Source organism: Colobus angolensis, unplaced genomic scaffold, assembly GCF_000951035.1.
Source record: "Colobus angolensis palliatus isolate OR3802 unplaced genomic scaffold, Cang.pa_1.0 Scaffold13, whole genome shotgun sequence".
NCBI classification, from domain to species: Eukaryota; Metazoa; Chordata; class Mammalia; order Primates; family Cercopithecidae; genus Colobus; species Colobus angolensis.
The window spans coordinates 19,269,404-19,286,795 of NW_012114252.1; the positions used below are offsets into that span (position 1 = coordinate 19,269,404).

General features: G+C 36.5%; 1 protein-coding gene across 1 annotated transcript in view; it reads left to right on the plus strand.

Moving 5' to 3' along the window:
* MYO16 (myosin XVI) overlaps positions 1-17,392 on the plus strand; it is a 653,675-nt gene that overhangs the window by 227,151 nt on the left and 409,132 nt on the right. The window contains exons 8-9 of the mRNA XM_011933947.1: positions 5,196-5,271; positions 7,998-8,151. Coding sequence (XP_011789337.1) covers positions 5,196-5,271; positions 7,998-8,151 — 230 coding nt within the window. The remainder of the gene's footprint in view (positions 1-5,195; positions 5,272-7,997; positions 8,152-17,392) is intronic.

Genomic DNA, 17,392 nt, shown 5'->3' on the forward strand with positions numbered 1-17,392 from the left:
ATAGATAGTAATATGTTTAACAAAGTGTGCAGTATTTGTACACTTAACACTACAAAACATTGCAGTGACGATTGAAAACTCATGCAAATAGAGAGGTAAGCCACGCTCATTGATATGCAGTTGTCATTGAGACACTGAATATTGTTAAGGTATCTGGGACGGCAGAATAGTGGCCCCCAGCGATGTCCATGCCCTAATCCCCAGAACCTGTCAATATATTACAAGGCTAAATAAAGAACTTTGCCTTGTAACTAAGCTAAGGATCATAAGCTGGAAAGATTTTCCTGGATTCTCTAGATGGGCCCAGTATAATCACATGACCTTTAGAAGCAGAGACTTGTTCTTGGCTGAGAGATAGAGGGGGCGTGACTGGAAAAATGGCCAGAGACATGCAGTATTGCTGCTTTGAAGATGGTGGAAGGGGAGGGACCATTAACCAAGGAATGTGGGTGATTCCAAAACTGGAGAAGACAGAAACAAATTCTCCTTTATAACCAGAAGGGAACATGCTACCAGGGCCCTGGTGTCAGCCCAGTGATACCTGTGTCAGACTTCTGAGCTATGCAATTGTAAGACAATACATTTTTATTGTTTAAGTCATGAACCTTGTGGTGATTTGTTAAGGCATATCAAACTAATATAGTAGCTACCTGTTTAACACAATCCCAATTTAAAGCCTGACAGTCTTTTTTTAATAGAAATTGGAAAATTCATCCTAAAAATTATGGAATGCAAAGTACCTATAATAGACAAAATGTTCTTGAAGGAATAAGACACAGACTTTTTTCAAGACTTGCTCTAAGTCTTTCACTTGTAAGATTTCAAAACTTGCTGTAAATCTATACACATAAAGTTGTTAGGTAATACAGCAAGGATAGACCAGTAGATCAATGGAACCTAAAATATAGTGGCTACAAATGAACATAACAAGCCAATTGATTTCCTATGAAGGTCTCAAGGCAATTCAATAAGAAAAAATGGTCTTCTTCACAAATGCTGCTGAAAAACAAATGGTGCTGGACCATCCAGGCCTTTACCTGGCATTCACAAAACTCACTTGAAATGGACCACAAATATAAAAGTTAAAATTATAAAGCTTTCAGAAGAAACTATAGTATAATACTATCAGGAACTTTGAGTAGATAAAAATAGGTACAGATATTGCACTTAAACAAAAGAAATAAAAGTGTTTTTCTGCTCATCAAAAGACATTTTTAAGAATATGACTAGGCAAGCCATAGAATGAGAGGAAATACGTGTAATACTAAAGTAGAAAAATGAAAAGAAATTGAATTTACAGTTTAAGTTTACACTAGAATGGGCATGAAGTAGCACCTCCACCCACCCACCCCAAGTAAGAGTTAAGAAAGAATATTAACTGCTCCTCTGTAAGGTCTGTGAAGCATTAACCATATCTCTCCCCCGCATATTTTGTAAGTTCTGTAAGCTCCTGTTTTTCTTGCTGTGCAACTGGAAGTTCACACGATCGATAAGCATGAGTTGCAAGACGTGTTTCCCAAGATGTAAGCTGAGTCCTAAGAATGTCACCTGATAATTAACTGCTTGGTTCTTGCTTTCGTAAGCCAGCTTCCTGCATCATGTAATTCCCACCTCAAGGTGCATAAAAGGCATTCATTTTCTTTGTTTACTGCTCAGACTTCCAGGATGCATGTCTGCTGAGCCAGTGTACACCTAAAATATACCCTCCTGAACACCACTTGATCTCTCCAGTCTCTACATATATCTGAAAAATGCATCCAGATCATATAAAAATGCAGATAGACTAATAATAGAAAGTTAAACAATGCAGTAATAAATGGACAAGAAATTTCTGAGTAGACAATTCACAAAAGATGGTCATTAAGCACATGAAAGTGTTCAATATCACTAGTCATCAGGGAAATGTAAATTAACCTACACTGAGATTGTACTTCAGTGTCTAACATTGTTTTACTATCACAATATCAGTGTTGGAGAGCATGTGACAAAATTGCCAGTGAGGATAAAAAAAATAGTAAAACCACTTGGTAAACTTTTCTGGCAATTTCTTATAAAGTTAAATATATATTTACCAGATTACCCAGAATTCTATTTTAGAATGTTCAAAAGAGAAAAATGAAAATCTACATTGACTAAAATGACATATGTCCATAGTAGCCTTATTCAAAGAGCCAGAAACAAATGGCTCAACTCTCAAGAAGAAAGTGCTGAACACATTGTAATGTAGTTGTACAATGGACTACAGCTCAACAGTGAAGAGAGAAAGTGTCAATGCATGCACAAGCGTGGATGAATCTCAAGAACATGATGTTGGGCAAACATGTATATTTCTGTGTTTTATTGATGTGAAGTTTAAGAATAGACTAAACTAATCTGGGGTGCTATAAATCACACTGTATTTTCTTTTATGGGATGAAGATTGACCACAGTGGGGCCAGAGGGAACTGTTGGTGATAAGAAATGTTCTATATCTTATTTGTGGTGCTGATTACACAGGTACACACATTTGCCCAAGTTTTATAACTGTGTACCTATTATTGCCCATTTTATTGCCCTTAAATTACTTTATTGTTTAAAAAAAGAATATTTGTAGAAATACAGCTAAGACGGCTTCAGTTTCCAGCACAACAATTGAGGTCTTTTAATTTTATGATTTGACTTCCGTTGTTTTGGCTCCTCTGGCCTAGGAAAAAATAGTATCTACCAACATTTATTAATTGAGTATGAACTACTTTGTATTACAGAAGCACACATTATTTCAGGACTTACTATTCTCTATAAATCAAAAAGACATACAATGACCATTTTAAAATATTCGGAACAGAATCATAATTTTAAAAAATTACATTTTCTCTGTCCCTATGTGAGACATAAAGAAAGTGGTGGTAATTTTCATTTGATGAAAATGTACAGCCTTTGAGGTTGCATAGCAACCTTAGATGTCTATATTGTAAAAGACAAGTTTGAAAAATAATGTTACCACTTACAAAGTTTGTAAGACATTAATAAAACAGGCTCGGTGGCTCATGCTTGTAATCTCAGCACTTTGGGAGACCAAGTCAGGCTGATCACTTGAGGTCAGGAGTTCAAGACCAGCCTGTCCAACATGACAAAACCCCATCTCTGTTAAAAATATACAAATTATCTAGGTGTGGTGGTGCAGGCTGGTAATACCAGCTACTCCAGAGGCTGAGAGACGAGAATCACTTGAACTCAGGAGAAGGAGGTTAAGTGAGCCGAGATGGTGCCACTGCACTCCAGCCTGGATGAAAAAGTGAGACGTCTCAAAAAAAAAAAAAAAAAAAAAAGAGAGAGAGAGATAGAGATTAATAAGACAAACACAGAATATGTAAATGGGAATATAAAACAGATAAAAGCCAAAGTGATAGGACTGTTAAACAAAAATAGCATAGAAAGAATCAATAATACCTCATACCTCAAATTGGTTCTTGTAAGGATGAATGAAATGAACCACGTTTTGGAAATATTGCTCAGAAAGATAGGGCATGCACAGAGTGACTGAGAGTGTGCCTGCAAAGGGAAACACAACTACAAAAACAGCACAGCTATTAAAAAGGCAATACAAGAAAAAGCACAAAAAGAAGATATAACCAACAACATCACGCCAGCACATTAGGAAACTTAGACAAAACTGGCAAATCCTTAGAAGGTAATAACTTTAAAAAGTATTGTATAAAATCATACCAAGAAGAAATCCAGGAGAGTCCTGCTCCATTTTCAAAGCAATGTACCATTAAACCACAATAATCAATTCTTTTACACCCAAGAATTTAACAACAAGTAAATGCCTGATAATAAAATTATTCAGTAGAACGTAGAGCAACAGAAAGCCTTGTTAGGAGTAAGAGTGTAAATCTGAGCTATCTCTTGGAGAAGAATATATTGGCACTGTCTATCTCTTTGATGCTGTCCAAACTGATATCCCAGCAAATTCTTTTCTAAGTACATATATCCTGGTGTATGTGTACACTAAGAGGTATAAATGAGACCACTTAGGGGAACATTGTTTATAAAAACAAGTAAATGACTGCAAATGTCTTCAATATTCACTGGGAGAAAGGTGGATCAGTTGTGATATAGTTGTACAATACAATTCCATGCAGCCAAGAAAAAGAATGAAACTCATCAACTCTGATGACTCAAAAACACAATGGTAAGCCATGAAAACAGGCATGGATGAATCTATCAAATAGGATTTCATTTCTATAAATGTCACAAACAAATTAAGCAATATGTTGCTTGGGGATACTTCCATATGTGTGTGCTAAGCATATAGAGAAGGTATTAGTGGTTAACCCAAAAGTCATGATAGTGGCCAACTCTGGGAAATAGAGAGAGGCATAATTTTGGGGAGAAACTCATGAAGATATCATTTAAAAAAAATGTTGAGTACATATTTTTAAAAGTTGAGTACACTGAAATTTATTTCATGATTGCCCTTTCAATAGCACATGTATATTATATATACCCTTTATATGTGTGATATATTATAATAATTTTAAAAATTACATTAATTTCTCAAGTTACTTAACTCTTATAACTTGAGATTGCATTTTTCTAATGGTCCAGTGTGACTTTAGGTTCATACTGCCCACGCTGCTGTCACAGAGAAACAATACCAACAAGTGGGACTTCAATGAATTGTTCAATTAAAACAGAACAAAACACACCATACCATATAATTCCTCACATAAGGAGTAGAGCTTAAGTACTTTCAGGTTATATTATGGCATATAGTCTACACTGTCCTTTTATGCTTTGTTGTATTTTGCCTTTCATGTTTTAAAGTTTCAGGGTAGTGATTCATTCAATGTAACTTACTTTAAAATATATTTTTACTGTTATGGAACTAGTTTCTCATCCTACAAATACACATAATATAAACCTGAAAGTTTTAAAATGTCCTTTTCAAATCTTCAGTGATTAAATCCTTATTGGATAAATCATTTTTGTTCTGAATCCAGAAAGGGGTGCAATAGTTTGAATATCTGACATCTTCACAAAAGGCACTGGGAAAGGTACTTTCCTGGGACTGTCCCAGGAAGGACTTCTGAGTGGGAACGCTGGTGCCATCTCATTCCAGCTGCCGGTTGGACAGCACAGTGTATAACTTACTGATGACTCCTTAGCATCTGCCATGGTGGTTCCTATTTCAATTATCTTTAATATTTCAGGCAAACCTGGTGAAACTTCTTTTGATGCATCAAGCAAACCCACACCTTGTGAACTGTAATGAGGAGAAGCCGTCAGGTAGGTTAGGAGCATCCTGGGACCATTGAGCAGGTACTGTTTCCTTCCTTTCGTATCGGAGTATCCGTCTATCTTCAGCACAGCTACGAAGTGAGAGCAGGACAAGCCTGTGAAGCTGTGTAACACCCAGCCCAGTTCAAGCACACTTCATCATCGCCTATGCTCGGCTCCATTCCAAGAGGCTATTCACAGTTTCATCTACACTGTACTGTTACACTTTGTTGTATTTTGCCTTTCATGTTTTAAACTTTCAGGATAGTGATTCATTCAGTGTAACTTACTTTAAAATACATTTTTACTGTTATTTAACTAGTATCTCATCCTACCAAATACATGCTTATCCGTTAAGGTATTTTTGAAAAATAATAGCGTTATTGTCTGTGCAGATATTTAAACTACAAGAAAAATACAGAGGCTGACATTCTCACGCAAATTTCAAACTTTGAAAATCTTGACTTAATGTTACTTATTTTTTAATAAAAATATTTTTGAAGATTTCTAAAATTATTTTAGTCACTGCCCTTTTGTATATTCATATACTTATTTAATAAATGGATGCTACATTAATTTTGTAGCTTTTAAAATTTAACAGAAAGTTACTAATCATAATGATTTTTGCAATAGTAAAAAGAGTTCTGAATAATAAAGAGAAAAATCTAGCATAAGTAATACCATATCAAAATTTTGAAGGCAGTAATTGATCTGAATAACTTACTGAATCTATTATTGCTCTTGCTATACCTCTGCTAACTTAAATGTACTTTACTTTTGAGATTTGTCATTTGATATACTCTCAGGAGTATGAATTTCTAATAAATCTCCAGTTAAAGCCAGAAGAAGGGATTTTTCTCTATTTGTTATTTATTGGAATTAAGTATCATTATTTAATGTTTATTACTTCATCGTCTCTGCTAAACTGCAGATTTACCAAATCAAAATTTAAGGCAGCTTAATAGTCACAAACTTCAGAATCAAGCTAATATTACTTACAGTCTAGTAATTTTAACATTAACTATATTAGTATGTTAATGATAAATATCAAAAGAGCAAATAGAAATTTTTAGGTATTTTTTAAAAATACGTTTACTATGAATAAAAGTCACATCCTCTGTTAACTCTAATCTGGGTCTAACAGTAGCTCACGTTTTTTAAAGTCGTATTCCTGGCTTATTTCCCAAAGGAGGATATGACTGACTTTTGACTGCATGGACTCCCATGGCATACTCTCACCATTTAGGTCTAGTGTCATTTCAAACAGATGTCCAGGCATGGCGGTTGACAATCTTAGGAATGGAGACAATGAATGAACTTCCGGTCTACATTCAGCACTGGTCATCTCAGCACAGTGCATGAGGACTCTCTCAGGCAACTTTTACCATATTGCTCATGCAAAGTGGACCAGCAACCTGGTGCCTTATTCATGGCCTACTGGCAATACGGGACACAGTGCTGGGCCCATAATAGATCCTCAGTAAAGATTTGCTAGTTGAATGAAAATACTTTTATCACATGCAAAAAGCAAAGAGTTATAATGCAGTGGGAGGTTTCAACTAAAGCAGATATGCCAATAATCCAGGCAGCAAGAAGATAAAACTAGATAAAACCAGATACAAGAATAGAGCAGAGAACAGTAAACCAGAAACCTATGCAAAAACTGAGCAAATGAAAGTCGTCATCAGTATTATAGTGTATTACTGTTATTTTCTGTTTCTTGAATTTGGAATGGATTCATAAAAAAATATCAGGGGAGGGAAACAATTTGTTAGGTGGGACAGAAATTTAATCTACCGAAGTAAGAAAGCTGAACACTCACCTACTTTTTACATGTATATAATATAATCTGAGGCAAATAATGATAAAATCTTTACATAGTATCTTCTTGTGGCAGCTACATTACTTAACCAGCCCAGAAGGCCACATAGCTCTCATTTATAGACATAGGTGGTCATACAGTCTGGTCCTGATGATTGAGAAGAAGCAGCTGCCTCCAGTAGGTTCTTAATTGATATGAATGTTGATTTTTTTTCCTCATGATCTATATCAGTTTCTAGATCAGTAATTGTTGTTAGTATAAACTTGATTGATACATACATATATTGCTGTCCAAATACGTTGCTGCCCAAACAGCAATATATATGTTGCTACCCAAACGTGTTGAGATGTTACTGTTATATATAATTTGTAAGGAAATATATTTATTTATATTTGCAATTGATAAAGGTAAAAAGATTATGGCTAGAGGGCAGACCCCTTGTTTAAATAGTACAACTGAGTATTTACTTGTACAACTACCCATTTAGTAGAATGTTTATAGAAAGCCAGTTGCATGCTTTATAATCCAGTCAATGGGAAAGTGTAACTCTTTCTGTAATTTTGGTTCAAAGTCCCCAAGGTGCAGGACAAGTTTTACTGAGAATGAAATGACATTAAGTTTTTGCAAGCTTATTCTCAATGACTTTTTATTTTACATATCACCATCCAGTGTATACTATTTTCATATTTTGTTTCATTTATAATTAAATATGTCACTGATGTAAAAGAAAATAGTGTTTTAAAATGACAGTACTTCAATTTTATCCCAGCCATAAACTTTTAAGGTCTTTTGTTTTGATTCAAACATTGATAAATTTTTACCATTTTAAGCATATCGGAATTATTGAAAGTAAATAGATTTATGTACTATCACCACCCATCACTTTTCTGATTTTCTAATTTTTTTCTTGTAGATATTGCTGCATCTGAGTTTATTGAGGAAATGCTGCTGAAAGCCGAAATTGCCTGGGAAGAAAAAATGAAAGAGCCTTTATCTGTTTCTACCTTAGCACAGGAAGAGCCCTATGAAGAGATCATCCATGACCTCCCCGTGCTGTCGAGTAAGCTGTAAGTGTCTTCCTGCTCATTCTCATTTGCTATCTTCTCTACCTGCTGGTCATTTCAGAGCCAATATTAAGTCTGACTCTCAGCAAAAATGAATTAGAACAATTAAAATGGTTTATCAATGTATGTACCAAAGAAAGAACATTTATTTACAATGATGAATTAAACATAATTTTATAAAAACCCTCTGATTTAAAAACAATGTTACTATATCAGTTGTGAAATCAGTTTCATGTACCATGAGACCAAATAATATTTTAAACACATTCTAAGATTTTAGCTAAACTGATAATGAGGTTTCCAGTGATTATCATTATGGCTAAGTTTCCTGAAAGAGAAAATCCTGATAAGTGGTTTTTTCTCTCATAAGCATAAAACAAATTATTTATTGTTGTGTATGTTATCTCCTAAAATAACCTTACTGTTGCATTGAAAATATCAAATGGATCGACATCATTTTCAAGGTCTGAAAACGTGACACAAAGTGTGAATAACAAATAACATTCGAATTAATGTTAAATTTATTGAAGAATAAGTGTTCATTTAACTCATAAAATGATGCTTACGTTTCCGGAGTTTTTCTTTGCCAGCATATGGATATATAAACACAGCTTTTATGTATATAACTTAGGTATGTTTACATATTCATTCATTTTTAAATATTTGTTCGGAATCTACTGACTGTGGTGCTTGGAATATATAACAAAACAGATAGCAAACATTGTCAGGTAGAGATGGACTGTGAGTATCTAAATCAATAAGTAAATCTCTATGAATAAATAACATTGCATGTAATCTGTGGGACCTTGTTTAAAAGTCTGTGACATCATTTTAAAGACCTTCAAAAACAGCAACCGGGTAAAGCAATTGTGTATTCAGAGCAATATTATAAAAAATTGATAGCACCTATAAAATTACTGAAAGATAAATTATTAAACATTGGAAAGCTTGTTACCTCCAGAATGCTACTGCTAAAATATGCATTAAAATAAGTAAGACAAAGATGGAAAGCTTTATGAAGGGTTTTAACATGATATAAAAGTTCATTTAAAACCATAGAAATACCCATGGTGAAAATGTACAAAAAGCAAATATATGAAAATCTGGATATTCTAATGCAACCCCTCTAAAACAGATCTCTATGAATTTATATATTCATATTCTTCAGAGGTGGTGTTGTGGTTACTGGAAAGAGCTTTGCCTTATGACTAATACTTAGTCTGAATAGTTAAAGACGTTGATGCCCAACTTTCAAAAACAAATAGAACAAGTAGACAAAATATCAACAAGGGAATAGAAGACTTAAATAACACTATAAACCAATCGGATCTAACAGACACAATTAGAGCACTTCATCCAGAAATTGTGGAATACACATTCTTTTCAATTGCGCATGGAACATTCTTTTCCAAAATCAGAAATGAAAGAGGAATATTACTCCTGAATTTACAGAAACAAAAATAATTAAAAGGAAATGCTATCAACAATTGCGCACCAAAATATTAGATAACCTAGATGAAACTGACAAATTCCAAGAAAACACCGAGAAGCAGAACTAAAGAAAAAAAGAGAACATTGGAATAGACCTACAGCAAGTAAAGAGATTGAATTAGTCATCAAAAACTTCTCACAAAGCAAAGCTAATGTCCACATGGCTTCAAGGCTGAATTCTTCCAATTGTTTAAAGAATTAACACCAATCCCTCACAACACTTTCAAAAACAGAAGAGCAGGGAATTGTTCTTGACTCATTCTATTGGGTTAGAATTACCCGGATACAAAAATCAAATAAAAATGTCAGATAAAAAGAAAACAACAACCTTATGAATATAGCTTTAAGACACCTAAATAAAACACCAGCAAATCAAGTTCAGCCACATATAAAAAGGATTTCACAATATGTCTTTGTGAGATTTATGACAAGAAAGCAAGGCTGAGCATTCAAAAATCAGAAAATATGGTATATCATGTTAATAGAATAAAGAACAAAATCAAATGATTATCTCAACATATGCAGAAAAAGCATTTGACAAAGCCCAACACCCTTTTATGAGAAAAAAGTAAATAAACTAAGAATGGCAGGAAATTTTCTCAACCTGATAAAGGGCAAGTCCCAAAAAATAAAAAAAGGAAACAAAACAAAAGCAAAACAGAGCTAATGGTGTACTCAATGGTAACTGATCACTTACCGCATAAGATGAGGACAAAGGCAAGAGTGTCTACTGTCACCAGCTCTGTTCAACATTGTATTGGTGGTTTTCGCTAGAGCAACCTAGCAAGAAAATAAATAAATAAATAAAAAGTATCCAAACTGGAAATGAAGAAGTCAAACTATCTCTATGTTCAGATGACATAATCTTGTATGTAGAAAATTCTAAGGAATTTACAAAAAAATCCTATTTGAACTAAGAATATAGTTCAGGAGGATGGCAATACCCGTGATCAAGACACAGAAACAATCTGTATTTCTATACACAGCGATTCGTAATTCAAAAATGAGATTAAAAACATACTTACTCAGTAGGGGAGGAAAAAAGGAAAAATTAAAAAACAATTTAGTTTACAACAACATAAGAAAAACAAAATACTTCCAAGAAAATTTAAGAAAAGAACTGCAAATTTTTACACTGAAAACTACAAAACATCAGTGAAAGAAATTAAAGAGCCTAAATATATGGAAAGAAATATTACATTCATGGATTGGAAGACTTAATATTGATAACACAATCTCTATAAAAAATCACATGACTTTTTGAAAAAGTTGATAGGCCGATTTTTAAAATCACATAACAATTCAAGGACCCAGAATTCCTAAAATGGTAATGGGCAAAACGAACAAAGTTGGAGAACTCACACAACCCTATTTCAAAACTTACTTAAAATCTATAATAACTAAGACATTGTGATACTGGCATAGGATATAAATCAACAGAATAGAACTGAGAATCCAAAAAGAACCCCTTACATTTCTGGTTAACATATTTTTGCAAAGAATACCAAGATGATTCTATGGGAAAGAGTAGCCTTTTACGATAAACAGCACTCAGACAACTGGATATCCACATGCAAAATAATGAGTTGGACCTGTACTTTATAACATACATAAAAATTAACTCAAAATAGATCATTGACCTAATGTAAGAGATAAAACTATAAAACTCTCTTTAAAAAATGTAAGTCTTTCTGACCTTAGATGAAGCAATGGTTTCTTAGATATGACACCGAAAGATAAGCAAGAAAAGCAAAAATAGATAAACTCAAGATTTTAGTGGTTTCAAAGACAGTAATAAGAAAGTGAAAAAAAAAACACACACACAGTGGGAGAAAATTTCTTCAGTGGTATATCTAACAAAATGTAAAAGAATGCCTACAACTCAAAGACAACTCCCTTAAAAATGGGCAATGCATTTGAATATATGTTTCTTCAAGGAAGATACAATCATAGCCCATAAGCACACACAAAAATCCTTCACATTATTTATCAGGAAAATCCAAATGGAAACTACCATGAGATACCACTTTATACTTCCTAGAATGGCCATTAATACAGAACAACAAAATAAAGGCAAATCGGTGTTGGCAAGGATGTGGAGGAACTGTCACTCTCGAATGGTGGTACTGGGAATGTCAAATGGTGAGGCAGTGATGAAAAAAAATGTGGCAGTTCTCAGAAAGTTAAACATAGATTTACCACATGGCCCATAAATTCTTCTCCTAGGTACATTGTTTATCTCCCAGATAATGAAAATGTATGTCTACAAAAAAACCTGTGTATAAATATTTGTAAGAGTTTTATATATAAGAGCAATAAAAAATGGGGGAACAACTGTCCATGTCTTCACCATGTATTACGTCATCTGAATCATGGCTGCTCACTTTTCTTCATCAATTTTAATCCCAACTTCCTATTCCTTTGCATTCTAAAAGTGATTTGTTTCTTTTCCTTTTTCCCAGAAGATATTTTGCTACAATTGCAAGAAAGAATGGAATAGTTAATTTTTTTTTTCTGGTATCTCAGGATACAAGTCAAATTTCTGCTTTACAATAAACTCACATTTATTGTTTTGGTGAGCATTTTGTGCAGTACATCATGATTTAGTAAGGTTAAGGATATCACTTCCAGTATGCCCTGCTGTCAATAAACACTGCCTGTCTTTATATATTTGATGAATTGGAAATTCCTATGCTATTGGATTATCCCATATTTCACGTTTTCTAAAGTGTCTCCTATCCAATCATCATTCCTATGTTTTCCCCATGTTGCCTGACTTTCAAGTGCATGTCTAAAAATGCACAGCTTTAATTCCAAAGACCCTTCCACCTGTAACATTCTGTATCTGTAAGGCCAGATCCCTGTAGGCCTGCTTTGTCTTCTTTCCATACTCGACTGCTCTTCACTCTGCTCCTCTGTTCCTTCTGACGGGGCGCCTCGTCTCTGTGTTGCCTTTCTGTCCTTAGATGTATTCAAGTGCCTCACTTGCTGTTATTGCCACTGATGAAACAACTGCTGCTGAATATGCCCTTTGGTGTCTGAGCATGGATGTGCTCACCCGTTGTAATCACTGAGCAGTTTGGATATGTGCCAACTTGCATTTCTAATATTCTAGTTCATGGAGCCCTTGGGGAAAAGCCCATAGAAATTCTGCATGTTGCCTAAGTGGAGTAGTTCATTGATGAAAGGGGGTTTTTAACTTATTATTTTTAATAATAGCAACAACAATTTTGACAACTGATATTTTTTACCACAGTTACCAGGTGTTGAATCTTGAGCAAACTTGTTTGGGTAATTTCATTTAATTCTCAAAACAACACCTGGATGCATGTCCTTTTACTTAACCGTTTGATACACACCTAGCTGAGGCTGGGAGCTTCAGAACATGACTCATGCCACACATGTGCTAAATCTGTTATTGTTTCAGTGAGGAGGTATTTTTATTTGTAATTCCAAAGCTTATCGTTTGGCTGTAGAAAGGAAATTGATAGCACCTAAACTCCCTCTCTGAGTGTTCCTGGTGAAGCCTGGTGGCATGGCGCTTATGGGCAGAGACTCCAGAGCCACTATCCAGCTTCAGATCCTGGCTCTGCTGTTTACTGGCTCTATGACCTTGAGCAATTCACTCAACCTCTTTGTGACATTTTTACTCAAGTACAAAATGTGGGTGTTGTTTTGTAAAGAATCTGGCTGATTTTTGTCCTTGATTTCTGGGAGGGAACCAAATCCTTGGAATTTCCCACGGAATAAGAGTGTCTTTGTTACTCGTGAGCCCCTTGGATCACATCTGAGTTTATCCTACCAGGTGAGATGACTCAGGGTAAGGGTCTAGTCGTGCCAGAAAAAACAACAGTGTGATTAAAGACCAATCATGTGATTAAAACCAGCCCAACCTCCAGGAGGAGCAGGACAGGCTTGAGATGGGAGTTCAAACATGCGGCCAATGACAGCGTCACTGACGCCTATGCAATGAGACACCAGTAAAAACTGTGGACATTGACGCTCCATGGAGGCTCCGATTTGGTGAGCACGTTGGTAGGCTGGAGTTTGATGTGCCCTGCATCCTTGGGGAGGGGTCTCAGAAGCTCTGCATTTGGGACCCTCTCAGACCTTTTCGTATTTTTTGTTTGCCAGGATTGTCCTAATTTGTATCCTTTATAATAAAGCTGTATTAGTACTTTGCTGAATTTTGTGAGCCATTCTAGTAGACTGAAACCTGGGGGGCTTGTGAGAATCCCAAAATTTGTAGCTGGTTGCTCAAAAGTTCAAATGACCTAGGGACCCCCAGACTTTTGGCTGGAATCTAAAATGGGGGCAGTCTTGCTGAGGACTGTACCCTTAACCTGTAGGCCCTTGGCAGTTAGCATAATTATACTGCAAGACATCAGAGTTTGATGATGATAGTAATAATAACTATATCATAGAGTTGTTCTTCATAACTGAGTTAATGCTCTAAAGCATTTAGAGCAATATCTGCCTCATTGTAAGTACTAAATAACTACTTAGGAAATGACCAGAAAAAGATGTTCCTCACTTATCTTTGAACTGTCAGCAAAAGCATCTAAAGAAGAAAGGCCTTGTAGCTATAGGCTGAGACAAAAATAGTGGTAGGCCTTCCACTGGGTGCTTTTAAGCTGATCATAACCATATGGAGAAAATCTTATTTTCTAAGCAGCTGGAAAGAAAATCCAGTATCAGTAAAGACCAGCTTTGATTGGGTGTGAATCCTCTGATGAGGTTGTGTGGGGGCTGGGTCTCCAGAGATTCTGAGTCATCTGTCACCTGGGATGGAGAGGAAATGCCGCTTTCCTAGGGATGAGGAAAGACTATGAGGAGGGGACCTGAGCAGGACCGAGGGCCACAGGAAAAGGGACTTCTTGGAGTTGCTCCCAGGGTGACTTCAGCCAAGTGGCTACTGGGGAGGAGAAATACCCCATGGGGATTTTTGAATGAAACAATATGGAATGCAATATGCCCCTTTTGGCCTTAGTAAATGGGTAAGACTCACAATAGATTTGGAGGAAGGTCTTAAATATGTCAGATATTAATTTAATCTTTGGATCTTTATCTTATTTCATAGAAGCAGAAAAAAAACAAAAGGTTCATGAATTTTCTACAGTGAACAATTTATGTAGCTGTGTTTCTAGGATTAGCATTGAGAACTGTCTATTCAGTCCATTATTTTAAGTGCCAAAATAACCAAATCACATATGCCGTATCTTTACATCTGTTTCTGTTAGTAATAATATTTTTATTGCAAATTCAAATGTAGCTGGACCTGTTTCCCATGTCTGGTGCCTTCACAGTGTCTTCAAATGGTGGAAGAGGAACGCAGTGATCTGGGGACAGTTTTATCCAGGCTTTAATCCTCCTGAGGGTTCCACCCTCATGACTTAGTTACTTCCTAAAGTTCTACTTCTTAATGCTATCACTTTGAGGATTAGGTTTCAATATATAAATGTAGGGGCCACACAAACTTTCAGACCATACCAGCCACTGTCCTGGCCACTAAAACACATGCAGAAATCTACCAGGCATGGAGTTGACAGGTAAAATGCAAGAAATGCAGCTAAATTTGAATTTGCAATAACAAATTTATTATTCATAATTGTCAAAGATTTTTTATTTGCTAAATCTAGCAAGTGTTTAACTAACAGGATAGGGCTGCAAGGAATGTTGTTAATCTCTTGATTAAAAAGGACAGATTTCTCTGGTAAGCATAATTGTTTCTTTTCTTCTGTTGCCTTCCTTCTTGGCACGGAAGTGTGTGACCTGGTAATGCCAAATAATCTTGCAACCAAAAAATGAAAGTTACTTTCTTTTTTTCAGGTAGAGTTTCATTCTTGTTGCCCAGGCTGCAATGCTATGGCGCAATCTTGGCTCACTGCAACCTCTGCTTCCCGGTTTAAAGCGATTCTCCTGCCTCACCCTCCCAAGTAGCTGGGATTACAGGCGCCCACCACCGCACCCAGCTAATTTTTGTATTTTTACTAGAGACGGGATTTCACTACCTTGGCCAGGCTGGTCTCGAACTCCTGACCTCAGGTGATCCACCCACCTTGGCATTTCAAAGTGCTGGAATTACAGGCGTGAGTCCCCATGCCAGACTGAAAGTTACTTTCTAACAACAGAGCAGGAAGCTAGAACAAATCAAAGCCCCAGAAGATCTGGAGAAAGTTACCATCCCTGGGCTTCCTATTTCTGCTCTTCTTGTTGTGTGAGAAAAATCAATGTCCATTTCTTTAAGATACTATGCTTAGTTTCTGATGTGAGCAGCCTAAAGGAATCTTGACTCGTGCTATAGCTGTTATAACCTTGGGGTATCATGCCCTTGGGGTATCTTGCTTCTTGTGCCAAAGTTTTAGAACTCCAAAGATTTGGAAGTTGTGCAAATGATACTACGTTGACTTTCCAGTGTGTTTCAATGTTCCATATGGATTTTTTTTTTTTTTTTTTAGACAGAGTCTTGCTCTGTTGCCCAGGCTGAAGTGCAATGGTACAATCTCGGCTCACTGCAACCTCCGCCTCCTGGGCTCAAGCAATTCTCCTGCCTCAGCCTCCTGAGTAGCTGCGATTGTAAGTGTGCATCACCGTGCCCAGCTAGTTTTTGTATTTTTAGTAGAGACGAGGTTTCACCATGTTGGCCAGGCTGGTCTTGAACTCCTGACTTCAGGTGATCCACCCACCTCGGCCTCCCAAAGTGCTGGGATTACAGGCGAGAGCCACTGTGCCGGGCCCCGTATGGATTTGTATGTCCTGAACACCTCTTTTTCACAAGCAGAAATTTCTCATAACTAGAGTGGCCATATGTGCCCATGTGGTCCAGTCTGGTTTCTTCTTGTTTCCCCAGCATGATGATGAATAAAGCCCTCTTTCAGTATTAAAATGTCCCAGTTGTCACCTTCAGTTCTACTTTTGCAGAATCAGAAAACTGTGGCACAAAATTTCTTGTGTGGTTTCCCTTCATATTAATATATTAAAGAATATTAATTGAAGGGGTGGCCTGCCCCCTCCACACCTGTGGGCATTTCTCGTTAGGTGGAGCGAGAGACTTGAGAAAAGAAATGAGACACAGAGACGAAGTATAGAGAAAGAAAAAGTGGGCCCGGGGGACGGGTGCTCAGCATACAGAGGACCCACCGCCGGCACCGGTCTCTGAGTTCCCTCAATATTTATTGATCATTATCTTTACCATCTTAGAAAAAAGGAAGTGGCAGGATAATAGGATCATCGCAGGGAGAAGGTCAGCAGTAAGACATATGAATAAAGATCTCTATGACGTAAATAAGTTTAAGGAAAAGTGCTGTGCTTGATATGCATATGCAAACATCTCCATAAACCTTTTTAGTGCATAAAGAGCAGCATTGCCACTAGCAAGTCCCACCTTCAGCCCTAAGGCGGTTTTCTCCTTTCTCAGTAAACAGAACATACAATCGAGTTTTACACCGAGGTGTTCCATTGCCCAGGGATGGGCAGGAAACAGATGCTTTTCTCTATCTCAACTGCCAAGAGGCCTTCTTTCCTCTTGTACTAGTCCTCCTCAGCACAGACCCTCCACGGGTGTCAGGCTGGGGGACGATCAGGTCTTTCCCTTCCCACGAGGCAATATTTCAGTCTATCACATGGGGAGAAACCTTGGACAATACCTAGCTTTCCTAGGCAGAGGTCCCTGCGACCTTTGGCAGTGTACGTGTCCCTGGGTACTTGAGATTAAGAGAATGGTGATAACTTTTCACAAGCATGCTGCCTTCAG